At 37.9% G+C, this 13,132-nt stretch overlaps 1 protein-coding gene across 1 annotated transcript in view; it reads left to right on the top strand.

The window, feature by feature from the left end:
• The first annotated feature begins 261 nt into the window (after positions 1-261).
• CIT (citron rho-interacting serine/threonine kinase) overlaps positions 262-13,132 on the top strand; it is a 75,009-nt gene continuing 62,138 nt past the window's right edge. The window contains exons 1-9 of the mRNA XM_026075203.1: positions 262-272; positions 558-683; positions 1,451-1,592; positions 2,824-2,999; positions 4,356-4,457; positions 4,670-4,812; positions 5,367-5,460; positions 6,937-7,140; positions 8,352-8,505. Of these exons, the coding sequence (XP_025930988.1) occupies positions 588-683; positions 1,451-1,592; positions 2,824-2,999; positions 4,356-4,457; positions 4,670-4,812; positions 5,367-5,460; positions 6,937-7,140; positions 8,352-8,505 (1,111 nt within the window). The 5' untranslated portion in view covers positions 262-272; positions 558-587. The remainder of the gene's footprint in view (positions 273-557; positions 684-1,450; positions 1,593-2,823; positions 3,000-4,355; positions 4,458-4,669; positions 4,813-5,366; positions 5,461-6,936; positions 7,141-8,351; positions 8,506-13,132) is intronic.

Below are 13,132 nucleotides of genomic sequence, written 5' to 3' on the forward strand. Positions count from 1 at the left end.
GCCCGCCAGCTCGGCGGTTAAAACCGTTAACCGCCCTGCCGCGCGCGCGCACCCGCCCGCCCGCTTCGGGCGCGTGACGCACAAGTGACGTCCCCAGGGGGCTGCGGCGGGGAAGGATGCTCCGCCGCCCCCTCGAGGGAGGCCGCGGCCTGTGACGAGCGCGTTTCCGCCAGGCGCGGCTCGGGATTGGCTGAGGCGGCGGCGCCTGGCGCCCGTCATCGGAAGCGATGGTGCAGGGCCCCGCCCCTCGCTGCGTTCAAACCTGGACGGCGGTAAAGACGGGGCGGCGGGCGGGGGCCTGTGGGGCGGCGGGAGGCCGCGAGCGGGGCCGCGCGGGGTCCCCGGCGCGAGGGGCGCGAGGGGCGCCCGGGGCAGCGGCTCCGTCACGCCCCAAACACCGCGGCTAGCGCCTGCACCGCGAGCCTCTTCAAACTTGATAGCTTTAATAAACTTCGTTTCTAAATAAATGTAAACATCGCTTGAATTATCCTTTTTTTTTATTATTTTAACGTCAGCCCTGAAATGCCTCCGCTTGACAGCCCCGATTCTCTTTCCAGGAAGGCTTTTCTCCAAGATAACCCCTAAAGATGCTGAAGTTCAAATGTGGCGTCCGTAGTCCGGTAGAGCCAGGCCCCATGGAGCCCATCACAAGCCGACTCTCTCGGCTCAGCCTGCTCTTTCAGGTAAAGAGCGTCTGGCGCTGGATTTGCTGATCTCTGCTTATTCTGGAGAGGTATCCAGTATGTAAAAAGAGAGTTTTGTGTGTTCATGTGGACAGTCAGACTTTGCCCGTGTGCTTTTCTGGAGAAGGGAGTAAAAGAAAGGGGCAGCTTGGTAAAGCTCAAAGTGTGTACCCAGTTTGCCACAAAGTTCAGCTGGGAGTAGCTGGTCTTACTATGTGCAGCTGTTAATGTCTTAGCTTGAGTGGCCTTTCTTAGACAAAAGTGGAGTATCACATTCTGTGTCCTATAGTCCACAGTTTTCTCATGGGTGATATAATTGAGGGTTTGTTATGAGATGGATTTACCAAACCGGCTGCTATTTGATCATCCAAGGTTCAGCAGCTTTTCCTTCTGGAGCTAATAGTGATGCAGACTGCTTAAACTATTTCTGCCATGAAAACCCCCCCACATATGGTACAATATCAAGAAAAAGCCAGTCAAACCAGAATTGTTAGTAGAATGTAGACATTTTCAAGAATGCTGTGATCTGAGCTTTTAGCAATCTTTAGAAGATTGCTTTATCTAGAAGTACCATACCTGTAACAGCTATTACAGATATACGTAGTGATCTGATGTATTTAACACACGCTTCTGCATTATTTGTCCAATTTCTAAAGTAGTGATTTTTTAAATGGTAATATATAATCTGCTCTATACATATGTTATTGATTTGAGGCTTTTCATTGTTGTCTGAGACTCCATCTGCTGTTGCTTCCTTTTTTTTTCAGGGGAAGCCACTCTTTGTGACTCAACAGCAGATGTCTCCTCTCTCCCGGGAAGGCATCCTTGATTCTTTATTCGTTCTTTTTGAAGAATGCAGAAATCCTGCTTTAATGAAGATTAAGCATGTTGGCAACTTTGTCAAGAAGTGTAAGTTTTTTTAGACTAATTTCTAGATGTAATTTTAAAAGATAATGGTTAAGAATCTAGATGTTTAAGTAATGCTTTAGTTGCTTTAATTTGTTAACAATTTTAATCTAGGACTTTGGGGATGTGACTTTTTGTGGACAGATTGTATATTGCTCAGGGAACCTTGACAATATTCCTAAGGCTTTGTGTAGGTGCAAACAGGTTGACTGCAGTGGCTTTTGAAGTGCTGTGGCTCTAATGTGCATCCTTCTTAGACTGTACTATATTTATTGTTGAGGAGGCACTTTCATTAAGTTTCTCAGAGTACTGCATCGAGCAAAGTTCCAAGTACATAAAATAGAAGGGTATCAAATATTGAGAGCAGGATGTGACTTAAAGGTATGAAAAAAACCATCTAGACAGAAACTTGTTAATACTTGGCTCTATTAGCTTGAAGTAATATTTGGGATTCCATGTGTTATCCCTATTTTGCATGTATAACTTGTAGGTAACAATTTTGTGCTTCAGAAATCATTCCTGTCAGAATAAACGTTTTACTGATAATGTGCTCAGATTCTTTAAAAAAAAAAAACAGAAGAAAGCATAGGGCAATGAACTTTTCTGTTAAGATATAATAGGATGCCATTTGGTTTAATGTAACTTATCATGCCCTCTACAGTAGTTCCATTCAACCATTGCTAGGTATTATTAAATTAGATTAATTTTTTGCAGGGATCTGAAGAATTTTTAGAACACTCTGCAGAGAGCAACTGATGATCACAATGCATATTTAGACTGAATATCTGAAACAAATGTCTATGGCTTTTTGTTAGACAATAGACTAGTGCCTCCCACAGGCAGAGGAGAAAACCCTGCCACTTGAACTTGGAGAACTGGACTGGGTAAAGCCCTCTATTTGGAGAATATGCTTTGTATTGGCAAGGATGGTTGAAAATAAATTAGAAACAAGAGAGACTATCAGCCCATGATGATATGAATGGGAGAGAATTATGGTTGCTATGGGAACTGTCTTAACATTTCCTGATTCTTTTGTATGTACCATATTTCAATTTTAACTATACATTAATGCTGCCTTTTTTAGTATTTATACATGCTGTTTTTTTAGGAAGCACATTCTCAAATGATTTTATATTTCTTGAGAAAGATTGTCTTTTTAATTCCCCATTGCTGATCTTGTGTTCACCACAAAATGCCAGTTGGCTAATGTAAAATAAGTGTGTTACTTTTATAGATGCAGAGACTATAGCTGAATTAAGGGAGCTGCAACCCAGTGTGAAGGATTTTGAAGTAAAGAGTGTCATTGGCTGTGGTCACTTTGCGGATGTAAAAGTAGTAAGAGAGAAGCTTACTGGTGATGTGTATGCTATGAAGGTGATGAGCAAAGAGTCCTTGTTGGTGCAGGAGCATGTATGTATATTTTTCTGTTATGACAGTAGAACCATAAACTACGACTTATTGAGCATTTTGTTTTTGTTACTAGTGTTAGACCCAGATTAAAAATGTAATCTGGGAAAGATCATCCTACGTTTCAGTAAAGCAATATATTAGTATTTGTGTGTAGCTTTACTGTGTTTAAGAGCCATTGTCATAAACCATGAATCTATTGGGTGAGGTGCCATACAAAAAAATACAAAAAACAACAAAAAAATCCCTGCCTCAAAGAGCTTACTATCTAATTGTAAGACAAGAAGCAGTAGATGGATACAAATAGGTGAAGAAAATATTGGCACAGTATTGATCAGTCTAATAAATGATGGCTTGAATATTCACACAATCCATTAAGTTTTTTGTATTTTAAAGAGCAAGGTAGAATGTCAAGAGTGGGTGTGAAGGCAAACAATGTAGTGACTGGATTTTGATGGAGAGCTCCTCGCTAGCTTGAGAAAGGTGTTATCTGAAAACTTAAAGAGGGTAATGGAGGTGGTTATCATAGTTTGGTGAGAAGTAGAAGTTAATCTTTCACTGCGGAGAGATGAGAAGTAGGACAAAGATACTCCATGAAGGACCTCGGGAATTTACACAGCAATATCTAATTTACACAGCAATACATGACTGCTCCTGAGATTCTCTAGCATTTGTGGCTATCAGAAATGAAGATAAACTAAAATTACTCTTGCTGGGGCACAGGTTGACAAGAAGAGCAAACTATGTCGTTATCCTCAATATGACACTTGTTCAGTCCTGTTGACTCTGGGTCAGTGAAAGTAGGGAACATTGATCTAAATGAACTGTGTAATAAAATTTTTTGTTGCCTGGCTGCAACCCTCAATTATTAAATAATTGCTAGAGGATGATTTCAAGAAAACCTTGTATTTTAATAAATTCAACTTTACATTGAATTTATTACAGAATTGGCTGTAAGATGCTACCCCATAATTGTGCTAGCATCTACTCTGCTTTTTGTCTGCTTTTTTTGGAAGTAGTTTTATTTTATTAGGGCCAGTCCAGATGGGGTCAACCCAGACTGCACTCCAGACTGGTAGATACTTCACCAGTGTGAAAGGAGAGCTGGTCTTTGCTGCAGGGACTGCCCAACTGAAAACAAACTAGACAACAGAAGGCGGGAAGGGAGTTGGAAACACAGAGGAGTAAAATGACTTTTTTAAAGATACCTCACAAGGGAATGGCATTTGATGATTTGTTAGTAATTTTTATGCGATGTGTGCCTTTGGTGCAGACTTGCATCTTTCTGAAGCTAGGGAATTCTAATGTATTTGAACCCATTTTAATCAAGATATAACTGAACATTTCCTTTTTCTGTAGGTATCATTTTTTGAGGAAGAACGCAGTATATTATCTCAGAATACCAGTCCTTGGATTCCACAGTTACAATATGCATTTCAAGACAAGAAAAATCTCTACTTGGTAATGCCGATCTCTGTTTCTTTTCTTCTCTATTGAAGACTTTACCATTGTTATGTTTAAGAACAATTTGATGGCTGAAAAGTGTTCATCTTCTGTAAATTTTCCTGCATTACATGGCACTGCTTGATGTCTGTCCAGTGTAATATGTAGGAGTTGAGTGGAATGTCTTTTGTATATATGAACTACATCTGTTCCTCTAAAATTTTGTGTAGGTTATGGAGTATCAGCCTGGAGGGGACTTATTGTCACTCTTAAACCGATATGAGGACCAACTGGATGAGAGTATGGTACAGTTCTATCTTGCGGAGCTGGTTTTAGCCATTCATAGTGTCCATCAGATGGGCTATGTACACCGGTAGGTAAAGATTGCTTTGTATTGTACATAATATTTAATCAGTACTTTTTTCAAATCGTATTGGCATTTAAGCATTTAATAAATTTATTCCATTCTAAGACTTTGGAGTTGTCATGAAGTGCTGTATGTCCCAAGCATTGGTAGTTGCTGCACTTAGAACATATGCTGTGGCTTTTTAATGCAAGGTGGCTGCCTGCATCTGAAAGAAGCACAGAATAAGTTGGGAGGAAATTTATAAAGCTACATAATACCTTGCCATAACTCAATTACAACGTAGTCAAGGTATCGTGATAGCTCAATGCAAAACCACCTCTTCTTTCCATTTTCTGTAAACAACTGCTAACTTTCCTTGAAGTGACTTAAACTCCACCACTTTCCTGTCAGCTTGCAAGCAGAACAACAGTTGGAAATAAGACTCCCACAGTAATCCATTGCTAGGGTTTTATGCAGTTGAGCACCGAGTTGAGTGTAGCTGGAAAGAGAGCTATTCTTATCTAGACATGACAGCAGAGAACAGTATAGAAAGGTATTGATTGCTTTCTGCTTTCTTACAGAGATATCAAACCAGAGAATGTTCTCATTGACCGAATAGGACACATTAAACTGGTAGACTTTGGGTCAGCGGCCAAAATGACAGTAAACAAAACGGTAATAACATGAATTCAACTTTGTCTATGGCTTGTTTGGACAGTCCAGTCAAAAAAGAGAAAACTAAGTTTGTCTGTTTCTTGATGGCACCTTTTTCTTTTGCCTTTCTTGTCCAATATGAAATCTGTTAATAATAATACTTTCCATTTATAAATGACTTTTCAGACATGAACTTGAGTATGTTTTGCAGCTCTCAGTAGGTATATATTTGCTTATTCACATTGTAATATATGAGTAAGATAGCAGCAAATCTTTCTCATGATGCTGTATTGCCATGCAAAATCTTATTTTTAGATTCTCACAGCTGTTCATCTTTCTGTATTTCGCACTAATATCCAACTTTTTTCTTTAAGTATTTGAGTTTGTGCTACTAATTCTGCAGCCACCTTAGCTTGCAGCACAGTCTTTGAGTAGTTGAAATACTGTGTTTTTAAAGAAGAACATGTACCTATGAATTGTTCATAATTGGGTTGAAAATTGTGTTTGGTGTAACTAAGGTGGCATAGTTTTGAAGACCTGGGGAGCTCTTGATTATAATAAGTCACATTCCAGTGTTCTGGGATTTAGTGTTACTTGCCAAAAAGCAATATATTCAAAGCTGTAAATAGGGCAAAGGTTTTTTTATAAGTTGCTTTTAAACTTAGGAGACTGCATACAGTTTAAAGTGGGACTTTGAAATTAAAAGAGATCTAAAACAGAATACAAAGTTATACACTGGAGCCTTCACTTGTTTTTGATTTTGACTTTTTATAGAGTTTTGTTAGTATTGTGACCTTTGTATTTTGTTTTCCCCAGTCTTCCCTTTTTAATGCTCCTCTGTATTGCATTTTTCTTTTCAATTTGTTTTCTTTTCATGTGATCTACCTTTTCAGTCTTCTGGTTTCTGTGTTAGTCTCCCTGCTGTTTTGTTTCACTCTTTTATGCCACTCGCAGTGTTAAAATTACTGCAATTTGGGTTCCTGAATTACCTTCCCTAAGCACTCCAGCAATTTGAATACTAGTATTTTGCTGATCGTGAACACAAAGTAAAAAGGTAGGGATGGCACAGAATGGAATGAGGGCAGGAAACATTTATGCCTCTACCTGACTGGTTTTTGAAACTTCGACTGTGAACTCCTTGTTAATATGAGTTGAAACAGTATTGCTGTTATGGCTATGCATACTGCTGAAAGCAACAGTGTTCAGTAATGCTTTTTAGAATGCTGCTCTTTTATCCCCTTTACTTCAACTGTGTGTAGTTTCTAGTGACAGTTAGCTTTCATAATTTGTTAACTCCTTTTGTGTACCAAATAGCTTAACAGAGTTGGGCACAATTTGATAATTTATGAAATCATGAAATCCCTTACTTAAAATGTACTTGTAGGGTTAAAAATTCCATCTCTCTCATTTAAAAACAAGATAAAAAACTTGTTTCATAAACAAGGTCACAGAGAACAAAAAGAGCTCTAGCTCCACTTGGTACATCTTTATTTCTAGGTAAATGCCAAGCTACCTGTTGGCACACCAGACTACATGGCACCAGAGATGCTGACAGGGTTGAATGGGGATGGCAAAGCTTCTTATGGTCCAGAATGTGACTGGTGGTCCTTAGGAGTCATTGCATATGAAATGATTTATGGAAGATCTCCATTCACAGAAGGGACTTCAGCAAAAACTTTCAATAACATCATGAACTTCCAGGTAGAGAGAACTCCTTCCATGTTCTTGGGTAAAAAGGCTGTAACTAAAGGCTACGTGTTCTTACAGTTGAAAAAAAGAAGTTTATGGATATCTCTTACTTTGTCATGTTTATAAAATATTTAGAATACATATGCTTTATGATGCATTTAGTATTTTCTTTATATGTGCCTCCATATTGTAGAGATCTCAATTTATTTTTGTAACAGCTGTCTAAAAATAACCATCTGCAATGCATGAGTTAAGAAAGATTTATCTATGCATCTTAAGTGATTATATTTGCAGTGTCTCCAAAATAATCTAGAAAAGGGATGGAAAGGATGAATTGTAGATTGATAAATTTTCCTAATGATACTAAGTTTTTCTGGACAGTAAGACAAGGGCCAGCTATGAAGAGCTGCAAAAGGAGAGTATTGAGTGTCTGCATGATTAAAATGTCATATGAAATTTATTGTAAATAAATGCAGAGCAATACATATGAAGGGAAAGGCATCCCAACTTTACCCAGTGGTGGGCTCCAGAACAGGATCTTGATGTTATAATCTATGAAAATGTTAGCTTACTTCTCAGTAACATTCCAAAATGCAAGTAGAATGATAGGAGTTAGTAGGAAAAAAAAAAGTCATGTCCAGCTGGGAGGAGGGGAATAAAGAATGATTGTCCGTTATACCAGGCTTAGGGGCATCAAATGAAAGTAGCCTGTAGTAACTATAGAACAAATGAAAAAGGATACTTCCCACAGCACACGGTTATGCTGGGGAGCCCTTTGCCACAGGGTTTTGCAGCTACTGAATGTTTACATGGGTTCCAGCAGTGACTGGACAAATTCATAGAAGAAAAATTCATTGAAGGCTAGTAAATACAGAGACATCACTCCTGGTTCAGAAGATTCCTAGGCCGCAAACCCCAGAGGTTTGGCAGGATTTTCTGCACTTCTGTTTGTGTATGCTGTTGACCATCATTTGCCATAGGAGGCTGGGCTGGGTCTACCATTTGTCTGATTTGGTATGGTTGTTCTGTGTTCTTGTCTTTACTGCAGTAAATGAGTATAAAGATCTATTAGGAAAAAATCCACAGCACTCTCATTTCTCTCATTTGTGTACTATAAATATTTACACTTTGTGCCTCACATATCTTAAATAATGAAGATAAAGAACCTTACTGTTCTGGGATTGCTTTCTTACTGAGCAGAAATACTTTTCTTTCTAATGCAGAGATTTTTGAAGTTCCCAGAGGATGTGAAAGTTAGTAGTGAATTTCTTGATCTGATCCAGAGCCTGCTTTGTGGGCAGAAGGAAAGGCTGGGTTACGAAGGACTCTGCTGCCATCCATTTTTTTCTAAAATCGACTGGAAAAACATCCGTAACTGTAAGTAGACTAATACTGCATTTATAAACAATTCCTGGTTTCCTGATAACATGAAAATTTATATAATCTGAGTATTTAGGTGTGTTTGATCTGAATCATTGTTAATAACAAAACATGACTGTGTTCTGGAGCAGGTGTGTATCAAGGAACAATTTGTTTTGCTTTTTGGATAAGATATATTAACATCTCTTAGGTGAAAATGGTAAGTTAAGAGTAAGATGAAGATTGATAAATTTCTGTATGAAATTATGGTGTGATTGCCATATTACTGCAGGCACTAGACTAGAAGATCCTAGTGATCCTTTCCGTGTCTTTCCTCAGATTGAAATGCACCAGTGTGTTCTTCTCAGCCTACTTAATTTTGGCTTTGACTTGTGATTAATTTTTTGTTATGTCTTCAGCTTCTTCTCTTCTTTCATCTGTTGTGATCAGACTTGTTTAAGATTTCTCTTTTAGCTCCTCTAAGTGATAAAACATCAGAGGTCATAGGGGCTTTGGAATTTTTCCTCAAACTTATTGTGGTTATTATTTTTTTGTCAAAAATCTTCTTCTTCCACTAGGAATGGAATAAAACCAGTGTAGCACATACTTTTCTATGCAGATAATTGTTTAACGCTAGGCAAGTAATGAAATTTAGTAGTTGGAAGTACTGAGACACCAGGACCATGCCAAAAGCAAATATTTCACAGATCATCAATGATCTATAAGTGTCTGACTTGTATTGAATACTATTTAAAATTATTTGGACTGTAAGATTATGTAGACAAGGAACATGTCTGCCTTATATTCTTTATCAAATATGCTGCTCTGTATTAAGAAGAACAATGATTGCAATCCAATTTCCATGATAAATTTCTAAGCTTCTACTTTTGATGACTATCTCAGCACTTCCACTGTCAACTCCACTGAATGCTTACTCACTTTCTTCTTGATTCATTATCTTTGAACTTGTGGAGCTTCTGTTTTATCAAATGCCATTGTTTCTACCCTTTGAGAACCACTGAGCCTTGAGTGAGAAGTCTTTGTCACAATTTCAGCATATACTTCAGACTTCATCTCACTTTGCCTTCTTTCCCCTGAACCCTGTCTAAGCCACCAGTTTCCATTTCTGAAATTTTTGTATTGCTTTTGTATCATATTATCTCAGATGCAGAAAAAAATGGCAAGTGAGCATATGCTCTGGTGTTTCCTTGGCAATTGTCTGCCCAGCATTCTCACAACGGCACAAGTTAATTGGGAGTGTTTTGCCATTTCATGTGACAACAGTGATTCTGACTGACAAGCTGGTAGGCAGTCCTGATGTCCTTTTAAATGTTGACACAGTCATTTGGGATTTAAAAAAAACCCCCATTTTTATCTACAGCTAGCCAGTGGATTGCATCATTCTCTGTAATATCCAGGCCTGCCTATGGTGAAGATCATGCAGTTTTGACCCTTGACTTGGTCGTTATTTCTCATACATCATAAACCCCCACTGTAACTAGCACAAAACACAGCAGTCCTCTTGCTTTTAGTAGCAGATTGAATGCATTACCTATTGCTTTGCTCTCTGCAGTGCTTCTCCATTTACTGGTCTATTCAGGGCAGCATCTCTGTCTTTCTGTTCAAAACTCTTGACAGGTTTGGCCCAGACTATCTAAAAGCTAAAGGTTTCTTTCTTATCTTGACCTGCTATGATAGTGGTGTCTAACTGGAGCAATGGAAACCTAAGAAAACTCGGAAGCTAGTGAGTGTTGGAAGAGGTCACAGGATTTGGATTTAGACCAAGGATTCTCAGTCCCACAAGTTATTATGGTCAATTTTGGGGCTATGGAGCATGAATTTATCTCTGACAGGCCTTTGTTAAATAAATTCTGTCTGCACATACAGGCTTTTCTCTAGACTGTAAAGTAAGAAAGTTATTTCTCTTTCAGACTGAGAAAAGTTGTGGTGGTGGGGAAAACTGGTATCCCTGCCTTGTGGGTATTTAAACTATCGTGTTGGGAGTTCCAGGATAACCATTCTTAATGCACTGCTTTTGGTTAAGAAAGTGTCATTAAAGGGTTTTTCAGTGTTATATTTTGTAGTTATGGTAACCTATGAAACACTTGACTTTGCATGTAAAGCCCTTCCCAAAAGATAGTTGCCTCTAAAAAAACCTCCCAACTTCTTGGGTTCAAGTAGCATGTGTCTGTAGAAGCAGTTCTTAAGTTACAGAAACAGAATCTAGCTCTTATTAAATCTCAAGGTGAGGTTTAACTGAATCTTGCTCAATAGATAATTTTCCCCTTCCTGGGAGTATTGTATTGAAACAACACTTACAGATTTTGCTCTCTGTATTTGTTGGCTTCTGCTATTTAATGCCTTCTAATGCTTATAAAAATTTTTCTAAAAGGTTGTGTTGATGTACTTGACAGAATTTTCTGAAAATATTTTGGAATTTGTTTACCTAGAATAAACATTATATCGGTAGCTGTGTTTCAGTTAAACAATCAGGATTTGGATCGGAAAGTTCAGAACAAAACTATTTGAGTCCTTGAAAAGAATCTAAAATTAGAGGTAGAGAATGGGGAATAACATACCTGACTTACTGGCAACAAGGTTGCATTCTGTACAGTTTGGGGATTTGGTTGTTTGAAACCCATAACTTATATCAGCTGTTTAATTTGGAACCAAAAATCTGTCTAATGAAAGCTAGCTGAGAGATGCTCAGAAGACTTGTGTCTTAATCTAGTGAGATATTTATGGGTAGCATAAAGAGTCTTTCATTTTCAGAATTGTTTTGTAACTGCAGTCTAGAAGGTCTTGAAAATGGCATGGCATATTCAGTTTTGTATGAGGAATCTGAATATATGGGAAGAAAAGAATGAATGTCTCCTGCAAAAGGAAGAACCTGGAAAAGAGTTGAAGACTAATTCCAGGCTGTCTTCTGTTGTTAAACAAGCAGGAACCCAAATCTCTATGTTTATAATTCCCAGACTCTTTTCCTTATCTTAGACTCCAAAGCTGGCATTCAGTATGTTAACTGTTAAGTACTGTGATATTTCATTTAGATGTTTATCTTCAGAAAAATGTATTGACTTTCTATTTTTAGTGGAGATCACTAATTAAGCTAATGTAGATTTGGAAGATCACTTTTATTAACAGAAAGGTATGTTTTTTGGATCACTGTCTTGAGAGAACAGAAAAGATATTAAGATGCTGTTATACAAATTGGTTAGAACTAGTGCAATACCTTTGTTCAGGTGGTCTTAGATTAAGCATTCTTAAATGTATCACTCAGAGCTGCTATTTTCTCTTTTTCTTCCATAACGCTTTGCTGAAATAGGTCTCTTAAAGCATGAGGAAGAGTAATGCCTAACCTACTTAAAAAGGCTGTGCAGATTCTTCTCTCCAGAAAGTATATATAGATCACCTTGTAGATCAAGAAAAGACACATTTTTGTTCTTTAGAAACATTCTGTATCTCCTCTAAATTCTGTATCTCAGTTAAGTCATTCACTGTCCCAGGGGAAATGCAGTGTCTGTTTTCTCAACTTACATGAAAATAATTTGAAAGAATGGAAAGATGTTATTAAGGCAATATTCCTTGAACTAGTCATAAATACATACACTAGTCCACAGTTAAAAAAAAAAAAAAAAAAAGCTTCTTTTCATAAGAGCCATTCTATCCAATCTTAATGATAAACTAGATAAAGTACTGCTTTTTTTTTTTTTAACTTAGCAACCTACAACACCCCCTTTTCCTCTGAAAGTCATTCTATGGAACAGATGGATGAGGGTTACATCCTTCCACAAGTGGGGAGGTATCTAGGCAAGCAATTGGCTTTTTTAAAACATGCAGTTCTCTGCAAGATACTTTAAATGGTAAACAGAACATGTACATTCGTTTGTAACATGTCGGAGGCAGAAAGAGGTCCTTATACCAACCCAGTTTAGCAGACTAAAAGCATCAGGTTTCCTGTCTTTTTCAGTAATAGTTTTGCCTCCCTTTTGGGTGAGCCTAGAAAAAGTGCAAGCGCCTTGACCAAATTTTTGACCTTGTCAGATGTGATGGCATGGTTTTAACATGTGATTCTCAGAGGCTTATCTTGACCTCTGTTAAAGGATTCCTCCTTTTAAAGAAGCAACTGAGAGTATTCTGATACATAAACACATCTGTGTATTTGTAGTCACTAATCTCCATCTTGTTCCAAAAATACTATATGACACTCCTGATTTTAAGCAAGAAATAATAATTCCACTAGAGATAATTTCACCATGGGACCCACAGTTGGGAACCAAATTGGTCGTCTTTGTTAGCTTTTTTTTTACAGGAATCTTCCATTTATTCAGCATTTTTGGACATCAGGCAAAAAGGACCCCTTAAGAGTAAAGGAAACTGAAGATGCTACCAAATAATTAACAAAATCAGACAGAATGGATCTAGCCTATTCTTCATTTCTAAGGATATTCCCTTTTATTCCTGAGTGAGTTTTTCACCAGTGTCTGGAAACCTCAGAAGTTCAGATTCTCATTTTCAGTCACTGTTGACAGTTCAGAACCATTTAACAGTTAGAGATGCTGTTGCTGGAGGACTGTTATGAGTTTTCCTTTTAGTTGCTAATACTTCATGTTAATAATACTGTAACAATGTTATACTATAAAGC

Source organism: Apteryx rowi, unplaced genomic scaffold (genome assembly GCF_003343035.1).
Source record: "Apteryx rowi isolate R43461 unplaced genomic scaffold, aptRow1 scaffold_40, whole genome shotgun sequence".
NCBI classification, from domain to species: Eukaryota; Metazoa; Chordata; class Aves; order Apterygiformes; family Apterygidae; genus Apteryx; species Apteryx rowi.